Below are 13,136 nucleotides of genomic sequence, written 5' to 3'. Positions count from 1 at the left end.
AACATTGGTCCTTCGAACCGGATAGAATTTGGATTCTTGTAACATTCATCCGGAGTAAACCGCGTTAGAGAGTTGATTCGCGGAAAGAGTTTGAGTTCAGTGGATGGTAGTTAGATTCACTAGTTCATGGTGGTTGCCGTGGTGAAATTGTGAACTTTGGACCTGTGCGTGAACGACCGTGTCAAGCGGCAACCAAATCCAGCAAAGCGCGCGTGAATTTGAGTTGACGCTACAGTGTGGCACAAAAAGTTAGCGGTTTGCGTATAAAGGTTAGCATTTCTCGGGACAGAAACAATAAGGAAAATGCCGGTTACGGACAAAATGGTGCGTCAGATGAAACGCGTATACAACGACAAGTTAGCGGGAGTTGATTTTTTTTATGAGTTCATCGAAAATTATACCGAAAACCAACAATGCCAGATAAGCAGCCTCCTCATTTCGTTGGAAGAGGCTAAGAGTAACTTCGAAAGTGCGAGAGAAAAGTTACTAACGGAACACGAAGAATGTGATACGGTGGAACTTTTGACCGAAAAACAAGCCTTCTACGGGAAGTTCCATCGGGTGAAGGGCTTTCTGTTGGAGAAGCAAGATGGGGCGGACGGCCATAGGCCGGCTGCAAATAGTACAATGGCGAATGCAAGTTTTACAAATTCGCAAGTGAGGCTTCCCAAAATCGATTTACCGGCGTTCGATGGTGACAAAACAAAATGGATGAGCTTCAAGGATCGCTTCACTGCAATGGTTCACGATGCAGAGTTGTCGGACATAATGAAGCTGCAATATTTGTTGGCTTCGCTAAAAGGAGATGCTGCAAGGTTATTCGACCACGTAAAGCTTGTAGAAGGAAACTACAACAGTACGTGGCAAGCTTTGTTGGAGCGGTTTGATGATGCGAAGATGCTGAAACGGGACTACTTCAAGGCGTTGGTGGATCTGCAACCGATGGCTGCCGCAACGGCGGAGGAATTGACTCGTATCGTCAACGAATCGAAGCGCTTAGTGCTTGGGATGGACAGATTGCAGGAGCCTGTATCTTCCTGGGATACCCCATTATCAAGTCTGGTAAGATACAAGTTCGACGAGCAAACACTAATGGCTTTCGAACTTATTGCAGCCGAGCAGAAGACGGATACCTTTAAGGCATTGATGGAGTTTTGTGAGCGTCGCATCAAGATTTTGACAAACTCGGTCGTCCACACGCAAAACAGGATCGATACGAGGCCGGCAACCAGGGGAACAAATCATGATCATCAAAGTACTCGAAAGCCTACACAAAGACCGTATCCAGCTTCAATGTCCTGTGCAGCTCAGACAGGCAACATGCTCAGAGGGTGTGTGTTGTGTAAGGCCGATCATCATATCGCAAGATGCGAGAGATTTGCAAAGATGTCGTTGTCAGAGCGCCAACAGATTGCGAAGGTTGAGTCTTTGTGCTTCAACTGCTTGGGAAAGGAGCATCAAGCAAGATTCTGTAAGGCCCAGTCAAGATGTGGAAACTGTCAGAAACGACATCACACCTTAGTATGCAACAAAACCAATCCGATTATCCCGAGAACAGAGAGCAGCATAAGCGCCACCACGTACATACCAGCTCCAGTTGATTCGCAGCCTCCACAAGAAAAAATGATTTGGTTGTCAACGGCTCAGGTGTTGATTTGCAATGATGAAGGTAGAGAATTTCCAGCTAGAGCGTTGCTGGACCAGGGGTCGCAATCCAACTTCATGAGCGAACGGTTGGTACAGCAGTTGAAGCTGAAGAAAAGGCGACTAAATAAACCTTTGTCCGGCATCGGAGCAGTTTCGCTAAAGGCAGAGACGATGGTGGTAGCTACCATGAAATCACGAGCGTCAACCTTTGTGTCTCGAGTGAATTGGTTGGTGCTGCGAAACATAACAGCCAACTTTCCAGCGCAAACTCGGAACACGGAGTTCTGGAACATTCCCCAAGCTCTGATATTGGCAGATCCAGCATTCTTCCGGAGTGAGCGGATAGACCTTCTGATTGGTGCAGAGTTATTTGGCGAGTTGCTCCAACAAGGTCAATTAAAGTTAGCACCTCACTTGCCAAAGCTCCTGGAGTCCAGCCTTGGTTGGATTGTATGCGGCAGGGAAGAACGAGTCTCTGAAGATGCAGCTGAGGTCGTCTGTTCCTGTTTGGCTGACAACGATCTTGGGGCAATATTTGAGAAGCTGGCTAGCCTGGAAGCGATACCGGAAGAACGTGTACGGTCCGAGCAAGATGAGGAATGTGAAAACCTTTATCTAAACACAACGAGGCGCACCGAGTCGGGAAGGTATGTCGTTAACTTGCCCAAGGTAGCCAACTTCGAAGAAAGGCTGGGAGACTCACTTCAACCAGCATTGAAAAGGTTAGCGGCCATCGAAAGGCGTATGATCAAGGAGCCGGACCTGGGTGCCGCGTACAAGGAATTTATGTCCGAATACATCAGACTAGGGCATATGACAAAGGTGTCAACTTATGTAGAAGATAAGATGGCAGAGGGCACGCCACGGTTTTACCTACCGCACCATGCAGTTTGGAAGACTGATGGATTGACGAAAAAGTGTCGAGTGGTGTTCGATGCATCATGCCGTTGTGGTACCGGGCTAAGCTTAAACGACATTTTGTTGACTGGACCGCGATTACAAGACGACATAGAAGTCATTCTTCTCAGATTCAGGATGAGGCCTGTGGCCTTTGTGGCTGATGTAGAAAAAATGTATCGGCAGGTCTTGGTGGCGGAAGAAGATAAAAATCTACAACGAATATTATGGAGAGAAACCGCCAATGATCCAGTTGGGGTCTACGTTCTGAATACGGTAACGTATGGGACCGCGTGTGCACCCTTCCTAGCAATCAGGACATTATTTAAGATTTTCGAAGATGAAGGGCATCAGTTTCCCATGGCGTCACGCTGCGCAAATGATTTCTATGTTGACGACATCTTGTCCGGCGCAGCGACCATAGAGGAAGCGGGAAACATGGTAAAGGAGCTCAGTGAGTTGCTCAGCATGGGAGGGTTTGGCCTCCGCAAGTGGGCTTCCAATGAGCCAGAAGCACTTGCAGCAATCACACCAGAGCACATCGCGAAGGCAGGAAATTATGAGTTTGGGACGGAGCCTACAGGTACGGTGTCTACTCTGGGCTTGTCGTGGAACACATCGTCGGACGTCTTGAGTGTTCAAGTTAGGCTACCGCCACAGATCGAAACCCTACGCACGAAACGGCAGGTATCGGAATGCCTCGCGAAAGTATATGATCCATTAGGATTCCTCGATCCTGTTAAGATGAAGGCAAAGCTGCTTTTGCAACGTATAGTAACCTTGAAGGATGCCAAGGAAAAACGCTGGGACTGGGACGATGTGTTACCAGAAGGCTTGTTTGCAGAATGGATGGCCTTCTTTCCCCAACTTACGGCACTATCAAAGATAGAAGTTCCAAGACCAGTGCTAACGGATAGCAGTATGGAAAAACAAGTGCATATATTCTGCGACGCATCGGAAAGGGGGCATGGAGCTTGTTGTTACATCCGTTGTCAGAAAGTTGGCGAAAAGGCGACAGTGAACTTCTTTATATCGAAATCGAAGTTGGTATCGTTGAAGCAAAAGATAACGATCGCTAGATTGGAGTTATGTGCAGCGCTCTTGGGCAGCAACTTATATCGGTTAGTGAAGAAGGTCCTGCCGGAAGGAGCACCTGCCTTTTTATGGACGGATTCCATGACTGTGTGGCATTGGGTGAATTCTCCTCATGGAAATTGGAAGACATTCGTAGCGAATCGCACATCAAAGATCCAGCGGAACGCGGAAGGAGCTCAATGGAGACACGTGCCGGGAGTCGAGAACCCGGCGGAGCTGGTGTCTAGAGGTGTGGATCCGGAGGCACTTATCGACACCAAGCAATGGTGGTCGGGGCCAACATGGCTCTCCTTGGAGGAAGAATCGTGGCCAGCATTGCCAAACAATGCAAAGGCATTGGAACCTACAGGAGAAGAACGAGCAACAGCGGTACTAGCCTCTTCGCTTGACGAAGAGAACTTTAGTGACCGACTCTACTCCCTGTGCTCCACATACACGAAGCTGCGCAGAGTTATGGGATTTTGTCAGCGATATCTCCACGCTCTAAGGTCGCATGCAAAACCAACGTCAGAGGAAATGGCACCGTTGACCACGGAGGATTTAAGAAAGGCGGAGTCAACGCTTTGCCGCTTGGCACAGAGGGAGCAGTTGGCGGCAGAGCTGGACACGTTGAAGAAAGGAAGGAGTTTGCCGAGTGCTTCGGGCTTGAGGTTCTGCGATCCATTTCTGGGCGAAGATGGATTGATTCGTGTCAAGGGACGGCTTCAGAACGCGCATATGAATGAAGCAGCAAAGCATCCCATAATAATTCCCAAAGGGCATCCGTTGGCGAGGTTGTTGGCGTTACATTACCATGTCAACTTGCTTCATGCTGGGCCACAGTTGATGTTGAGCTCATTACGACAACGATTTTGGATCATGGGAGTGAGGTCAGTGGTTCGGCAAGTGCAGCGGCAGTGTGTCACCTGCTTCAAGAATAAGCCGAAGCTGGTGGTGCAACCAATGGGAGAGTTACCTGCAGCAAGAGTAGCGGAAGCGAGACCGTTTGCCATATCGGGTGTGGATTACTGCGGCCCAGTGTACATCAAGGGCGGTCATAGGAAGGCAGCACCCACAAAGGCATACATCGCAGTGTTTGTGTGCTTCGTTACGCGGTCAGTGCATCTGGAGTTGGTTTCCTCTCTGTCCACGGCAGCCTTCATAGCGGCACTCCGAAGATTCGTGTCGAAGCGAGGATTAGTGGCTGAACTGCACTCCGACAATGGCACCAACTTCAAGGGAGCCGCCAACGAACTGCGTAAACTCTATGATCTGCTTAGTTCCTCTCAATTTCAGGCAGAGGTAACAACTTGGAGCAGCGAACGAGGTTTGAAATGGAGTTTCATTCCGTCGGGAGCTCCCCACTTCGGAGGACTTTGGGAGGCAGCGGTTAAGTCAATGAAGCGTCACCTACATCGTGTATTGGGAGACGCAGCAGCCACGTATGAAGATATGGTCACGCTGTTGGCGCAGGTAGAAGGTTGCCTGAATTCGCGACCTATCACTCCGATGTCGGATGACCCTACAGACTTGGAAGCACTTACACCGGGACACTTTATCACGGGTTCAAATATGCAGCAGGTCCCGGATATTGATCTGCGGGATATTCCAGAAGGCAGGTTGAATCATTGGCGGGTGATTCAACAGCGATTCCAGCACTTTTGGGCTCGATGGCGATCCGAGTATCTGCATCAGCTGCACGTTAGGAATAAGTGGAGTATGCCTGCGACGGCTATAGAACCTGGAATAATGGTTATCATTCGTGATGACAATATGCCACCAAACAAATGGCCATTGGCACGAGTGATAGAAGTGCACCCAGGGAAGGACGGTATAGTCAGGGTAGTTACTTTGCGCACAGCTCAGTCGGATAAAGTGAAAAGGCCAGTTGCCAAGTTATGCGTACTTCCATTTGAGGGCAACAGAAAGGAAGGAGGAAAGGTTCAACAGTGTAAATAGTTTAATTAGTTTATAAAAATTTGAATTTTTATGGTGGTCGGGATGTTAGCGCCGTAAAGTAGGCAAAGGATGCCCCAGTAGCACAGTCCTTTGCATAAGATAATTATGTTATCAATAATAGATGTGTGAGTAATACATAAGCGATAAGTATTTGTGAAATAAGATCTAGCGTTAAGATAACATGTAAGTTACATCAATAAATGTATTTTAGTCTAAGCTGAACCATCGACTTGAGCTATCGGAACACAACCCAAAATCAAAATAATAGCAGCATACGCATCACCATCCACACCGATTACCACTTTTAAACAAAATATAAACACCCTATTCACAAAGTTAGAACAATCCACAAGTACCATCATCACAGCAGACCTAAACTGCCACCACTCACTATGGGGGAACGCATGGGACGATGCGAAAGGAAAATTCCTCGCCGACGAGATCGGCGAGACAAATTTGACCCTATTACATAATAACGAAACTACCTTCGTCCCGTCCGACCCAAATAAAAACGGAACTGCCATAGATCTCACCATCATTTCGGAAGACATGATAGAAAAGAGCACGCGCCTAGTATCCGCTATCCATATAGGGGCAACAAACCACAAAACAATTTTCACAACCATAGAGGCGAACATCCCCACTACACAAAAAACGTACATCAACAAAACTAAACTATTCAAAGAGATAAACCAAATGCAAACTAGAAACGGACAGAACATCAAAAACATAAGCAAAACGATACAAAAACTTATTAAACAAAACAAGCATATTCAACACAAAACAAAAATCTGGTGGAACAGACATACAGAGAAAGCATGGCACGAAAAAAACAACGCACAAAAGAAATTCAACCGGAACAATCCCAGCCAGCCAAATGAATAGAAAAATTCATGATTTACCCTCAAATTCATCAAAATCGCTCGATCTTTGGATGTATTGGGTATCTGTACACGGGCTCACACCGGTGAATTCGTTGCGGTGAACATTTTCTGGCAGACGCGGGAGCGCACAACCCGCACACACTTTTAAACAGAATAATCGATAAGACCGCTCGCGCGTTCACTGCAGTGTACCACGCACACACCCATATAAAGAAGTATCTGTAAGACCGGACGTTCGAACGTGATCACTGCGTAAATCCAATCGTTCATGCGCCGACCGACGTTCATGATCCCACGCCGTTCCACGCATGCGCCGACCGGCACTTTGGGCACCATGATGGACAGAATGCAATGTGCCGCGAATAATAATTGATATAAAATGTTCCGCATTTGAATCAAAGTTAAACATTTTGTAGTGCCACATTTGTGCCCAACTAAAAAGGCATATTTGTATGTGTCTTTCTGCATAAAAAGCTAACATTTTTTGTCAAACGCGAATAAGAAATTGAGTTTTATAATTTTGTCCAGACAAGTGTTCAGCTGTCCCCTGCACCGAGCCAAACGCGCCTGCGCCGACACACACCCGTTGTGCGGCTAACGGTGCTTTTTCGTGTTTGATGTGTCCACCGGTAGCATAACGAGTGGTATTTCATGACACCGTGATATCACAATGACGGGATTTTCGGTACATAAAGTTTGTGGTAATGAGCGTTTTGTGAGTGTGGTAAGGAAGGAGGAGGCTGTCAAACGATGGCAGCGGCGCCATCTACCGTCATAACTATGAAATAAAAAAATAATTTAAAATTTAAATTCGTAAATGTCAGATTTATTTGTGTTGTTTTCTGCATATTCATATGCAATTGTGATCCTTTTCGCGATTTTGCGATTTCTACACCTGTCAAGCCAGTTAGTCAGTCGTATATTGACTGTGAACGAGTAGGTGTTGTTTCTTCTGCGGTACTTCCGTGTGTTCGCGAGCGGCCGATTTTCTTGCTTCGTATTTCTGTGGGAGAGAAGAGAGACAGTTCGGTTAGGTCAGTACTTTTCCATTCAATTACCTTTGTGTACGGTCGATGAGCTGTTTTGAACCCGGGTGGGTTGTGATCGTTGAAGTTCGCGATGCACGATAATTGCGCTGAACCGTTGGTGTCGTAACTGGAGATGATATTAAGCCTATATATATAGAGCAAATATATTTTAAAAAATTCACCCAGTGCAATTTCATAACATGTCTTTAATTTTTTTTTATTTCCAGCGATGGGTATTGCATCGAATGACATGTTTAGGACCGGCCAAGAAGCGTCGGATTTTGGAAGTGTTGGTCCTCACAGACGAAGATATAATTAAAGGTAAACCTAAATATAACAATGCTTTAGTTGCGTTTTCAAACAAAAATAGCTTCATTCACAGGTCCAACAGCACCTTTGCCTAAGCATATTTCTAATTCCATTACGCCTGGTGAGTTTAGAAATTCTTTCGTAGTTTTATATTTTGGTTAATGTTTCGTTTCTTCCTAGACCCGAGTCAGCTGAATCAAAAAGTGATTTTACTTCCTGCTCAACTTTCTGGTCGTTCTTCTCCCGCTACTCCTGGTGAGTTTAGAAAATCTTTCGTAGTTTTATATTTTGGTTAATGTTTCGTTTCTTTCTAGGCCCGAGTCAGCTGAAACAAGGATTGGATATTTCTCCTGCTAAACCTTCTGATCGTTCTTCTCCCGCTACTACTAGTGAGTTTAGAAAACCTTTCGTAGTTTTATATTTTGCTTATTGTTTCGTTTCTTTCTAGGCCCGAGTCAGCTGAAAGAAGGAGTGGTTATTCGTGCAAACAGATCCGTGCAAACAGATGGAGTCTAGTCAACTAATTTCAGACAACACACCACTGACTGCAGGAATCAGATTTTTTAATTCATAAGTTAAGATACGCATGTTATAACATTAAAGGATTGCATGAACGCAATGAAAATACAATACCGTAAAACTACAATTTTGCATTTATGTGTGCATTTATTTGACAAGAGTACGTAGGAAAGGAAAGAATATCATTTCTCCCTCCCCTTCTCCGATGGTTTTCACTAGTTTACATTTTATATCATTAAATTCTAATTCGACGGATTCCTCTGGAAGATCTATGATCCGCTTTGTTCGTAGAACAGTCCTCGGATCTTTTGGGATGTTCATATCCGTTTTTGCACGAAACATTTCCAGCATTCGTCCAACGGTTGCAAGCGACTCGTTCCCAGTTAACGCCCAGTATCGTATACACTCTGCATCTGGCATCTTGGCATAATCGGGACCATTTTTTCATCATCTGCGGAATTTTCCTCGTCGTCCATCGCATTCTCTTCATCACTACTCTCTTCATCGTCCGTAACAAAGTCCATTTCGTATCCCTGAGTGTCAGAGAAAAGCGGATCCAATTGTTCAGTTGGTTCCTCATCTGGCAAATCGATAGAAGGCAGCAATAATTGGTCCGACGAAGCCGAAACTAAAATGAAATCAAAGCGATGGTATACATCAGTTTTGCTCGATTCCCGATACAAATGAAACTAAATTATTACATTACACATAATAATCTACATTACCTACATAAGATTATTTACCCGACAACTCGGTTGGTGCTACAACATTCACAAAGCTATCCGTTGTCTCGGATTTCGGCATCAATCTTGCAACGCGCTTGTAAATGGCACCGGATCTGCGTTGTGCTTGCAAAATGCGATTTTTTCCGCACAATGCGGCAACAGCTGAAGGATGCGGTCCTCGATTAATCATGGGTAACATTGAATCCCAAAAATAATAGCCAAAACACACGAAACAAGTTAAATAGCCAAACAGATACTGAACTGACGCTGATCAAAACAAACAGTTTAGGTGGCATTTTTGGTTGAGTACATCTATTCCATGAGGTAGAAAGAGAGAGAAAATCAATTGACTGCTTGCACAGTAGCGCCGCCCTGCGAGTGAACGTTGCAAGCTTGCAAATTCAATATGGCTTCCCACAAGGTTACCCAAACGCGGCACATTTCCTTCGGAAACAGGCATAGCTTTGCAAAAGTAACCTTGAAATGGCTCACAAATCTAGCCTCGGTGCTGGTAGTGTCGTTATTCTCAGCTGTCATATCAGTGCGAACAAGTGCAAGCTATCACAATCTCTCTTTAAGTTGCATACATTTGACGATTCATAAACAAGTTTTAAAGATACGAATTTCACTTTTCAATTAGAAAATCATGTCTCAAAGAAACACCTTTTATACTGGCCTTCGCGAATCTGGTCAGTATTCTAAGCGAACAACTGGAAGATCTGCAATGGAAGCTGCATCGGAGCAACAAGAAGGCGAAAGCAGTAGGAACATGGAAGGACAGCAGATTGGTTAGAAAAGTTTTTTGTGAAGTAATTGGGCTGTGTGTTTTGTGTTAGAAACGAAGAATTGTAGTGCAAGTTATACTTTGAAAATATAGTCTGCAGAAGTATTTTAAGATATTTCAAATGACGTATCTTTTTATTTACACACAGCTTGTATGTTGTAGCTCTGTGATGGTAAAAAATATGTTTTAATGTTGTTTATCACTAAAATGTCGTTTTCATTTGTTCGTTTGTAACACAGGAGAGTTGGCTGATTATGTCGACTCCGCGGAATCTACTGTGACCGCTTCCGAGGGTGATTCCGACTTAGAAGAAGCCGATCTCTTCATGTTGGATGATGATAACATCTTTTCGGAAGATAACTATGACGATACTATTCGTTATGTTCCTACGATCTTCGAAATGGAAGAACACTCGCTTGAAGATTGCCTGCGATATGTTGCCCTTAGAACTAATATGCCGCTATCGACGGTCAATCTTGTGCTCAAGGTTTTCCGAGAGAAGACAACTTTGTGGGTACCAAAGGATGCTCGAACTCTGCTAAGAACGAGCAGGGAAAAGAAGAATATTTCCAGTATCGGTAAAGGCCAGTATTGGTATCGAGGAGTAGGAAAAAGCCTCGAAAATCGCACACAGTAAGTTGAACGCAATTTGATTTGATTACATTATTTTAATGCATTTATTAATTGGCTCGTATAGGAGAATGGAACTACCACAGGGAACAATGCTGCAGTTGGTGTTCTCTATCGACGGGTTGCCCCTACATAAAAGTGGCCGGAGTACTTTTTGGCCTATTCTGATGACCATTCATGGAATGCCTCATATATCGCCAATGACGGTTGCAATATACTGTGGAAAATCGAAACCAGAATCCCTTGAGCAATTCCTTAGACCATTGGTAACTGAGATGAATGCTCTTCAAAATCAAGGTATTCGGTTAGGTGTATACCGGACAATGGTCATCGTATGTGCACGAATATTTGTGGCAGATTCACCGGCTCGGGCATTTATAAAAGGTTAATTATATACATTTTATATGAGCAAGTATGATAATTTTTTTTTAAATTTATTGCAGGTGTAATTGGCCATAATGCTAGACATGGGTGTATGAAATGTACAGTAGTTGGAATCTTTCATCAAACATCTCGGACCGTCACTTTTGTTGGCGTGAACGATCCTTTAAGAACCGATGCTGCATTTCGCGAGGGGGCGTATGAGCTTCATTACAAAGTTCGTTCGCCCTTGTTGGATTTACAAGGATTCAACATAGTAGAAGACGTCATTGTTGGTGACCGTCTTCACCTCATAGATTTAGGAGTGATGAGAAAATTGTTGTATGGATGGGCGTATGGAAAGTGGGGTGCTGAAAAATGGTCGGAGGGAACCTATGGGGTTATTTCTGATCATCTGACTCGCATAAACTTGCCATCGGAAATCCATCGCAAATTTCGAACTTTGGATGATTTGAAGCATTGGAAGGGTTCTGAATATGCATCTTTTCTTCATTATGGTAGTGTTGTTATTCTGAAGGAAAAAATAAGTCCAGTTGCATATGAACACTTTATGCTTCTTTATTGTGCGGTTACTCTTTTATCATCAAGCGTGTACCAGTGCTATTGGGATGAAGCTAATGAAATGTTAAAGAAGTTTGTTTCCGATTATAAAGTAGTATATGGGGATGGTTACGTAAGCAGTAACATACATAACTTGTTACATGTTGCTGATGAGGTTCAAAGACTCGGTCCGTTGCATTCTTTAAATGCATACCCATTTGAAAATGAGCTGCAGCACATGAAAAAACTTTTGAGAAATGGACGATCAAACCTGGAGCAAATTATTAATCGCCTTTCTGAACTGGATAGCTTCAACATCCCCAAACAGCTTATGAGTCCTGCCAATGTATTTTTAAAAGAGAACCAAAACAATGTTACGTTGTATGTGAGAGATTTTATGTTGACTAAAGGTAATCGTGATGGTTGGTTTCTTAGCACACAAAATGATATTATTCAGTATTGGACAGCTACAAAACCATCACCTTCAGTAGTCTCAATCTATGGGAAAAAAATAAAACAACGTCAACCAGCTTATACAGCACCATTTGCGGCTGAACTAATGTTAAATTTTAAAGGGAATATAACAAATGTTTCGAATAATATGTCAGTATATCGTCCATGCCAGGTAAAATGCAAACTTGTGGTTGTTCCGTTGAACCAAACCGGAGACACATTATTTGTACCATTACTACACACATTAATAAATGGAGGAGTCTTATAATGAATTTATAAATTAAATAAAAATAAAAATAATAATTTTTACTGTTTTCCATAATCGATTTTACATCAATAAAATGTTCGGAATTAAATTTTAAAATCAACACACACATGGTAAATTTAAGCTTCTTGCTTTGAATTCAAGTATATTTCATGATAACATAATCAAATAGCTTAGTCCTGCTTCGCCATATCTATTTCTACTGGGCGTATCTCCCTTGCTTTTGCCCGACTGACCGGCCGTCGTAGCCCTTGGAGGTTCAATCGCCGTTTGGCAAAGCGAAGCTTCCTCATAAAAAACTGCTCCATAAAACGATCGGTTAAAAAGCCGCTGTTTTCAGAACCCAACTCGCGGAACAGGTTTATAACATTGAGGCTTTTCATCAATGGTATCTTTGAAAACGGACGGCCTACACCTGTCCAGCTGCATTCAGCAAACAAATGCTTTGAAAATACAATATCTATTCCGTCATGCATTAGCATGTTTCCATGCACTGCACCGGAACAAACACGCATATAGTTCAGCATATTCAGCCGGAACTGCTCGTCGCTACCTAGGCGAGTGTCAAACGCCTCGAGTTCAGCCTGGGTTTGAAGAGGGCTGAATTTGAAAGGTACTTTCACACCTCTTGAGGGCCCAACACCAAGTACTTCAACTGCGAACTCAAAAGAGGTACGCATGCGCTTTTGTTCCGCTAAAACAGCGTCAAGTTTCTTTTCCAGCGCTTGCGTGTTACACGATCTTGAATGGTGGATGCTCGGTGGAGATGCCTCGCGATCTGTGGTTCGTACAGATGGTAAATCGGGTTGTATATCGGGTGTGTGGATAGCTGGTGTACATTCTTCTTCTGTGTCGAGTTCAAGGTGTGTAATTATTTGTACCGGTGAGGTGGAAGAAGTGGGTGCTACTATGGCTGGTGTACTATTATCGGCATTGGCAATGTATCCTGTTGGTATCCTATTGGTATTAGCCGGGTGTATAATTGTGCTCACTGCGTTAAAATTGGAATTGGTATAAAGATCAATAACGATTGGAGCTGGT

General features: G+C 43.9%; 1 protein-coding gene across 1 annotated transcript; it reads left to right on the top strand.

The window, feature by feature from the left end:
- The first annotated feature begins 303 nt into the window (after nucleotides 1-303).
- Nucleotides 304-10,463, top strand: LOC131269392 (uncharacterized). Its single transcript, XM_058271738.1, has 2 exons — nucleotides 304-5,233; nucleotides 10,066-10,463. Exons 1-2 carry the CDS (start codon nucleotides 304-306, stop codon nucleotides 10,461-10,463), a joined length of 5,328 nt encoding a protein of 1,775 aa, XP_058127721.1.
- The last annotated feature ends 2,673 nt before the right edge of the window (nucleotides 10,464-13,136 follow it).

Source organism: Anopheles coustani, chromosome X (genome assembly GCF_943734705.1).
Source record: "Anopheles coustani chromosome X, idAnoCousDA_361_x.2, whole genome shotgun sequence".
Taxonomy (NCBI): Eukaryota; Metazoa; Arthropoda; class Insecta; order Diptera; family Culicidae; genus Anopheles; species Anopheles coustani.
The sequence above is the reverse complement of the archived record's forward strand: the minus strand, read 5'-3'. Positions and strand labels throughout refer to the sequence as shown.

Coding starts and splice junctions, on each gene's coding strand:
- LOC131269392 (XM_058271738.1), top strand. CDS start 304: ATGCCGGTTACGGACAAAATGGTGCGTCAGATGAAACGCGTATACAAC. Junction 5,234..10,065: donor TCTGCGGGATATTCCAGAAG/GCAGGTTGAATC, acceptor TTTGTAACACAG/GAGAGTTGGCTGATTATGTC.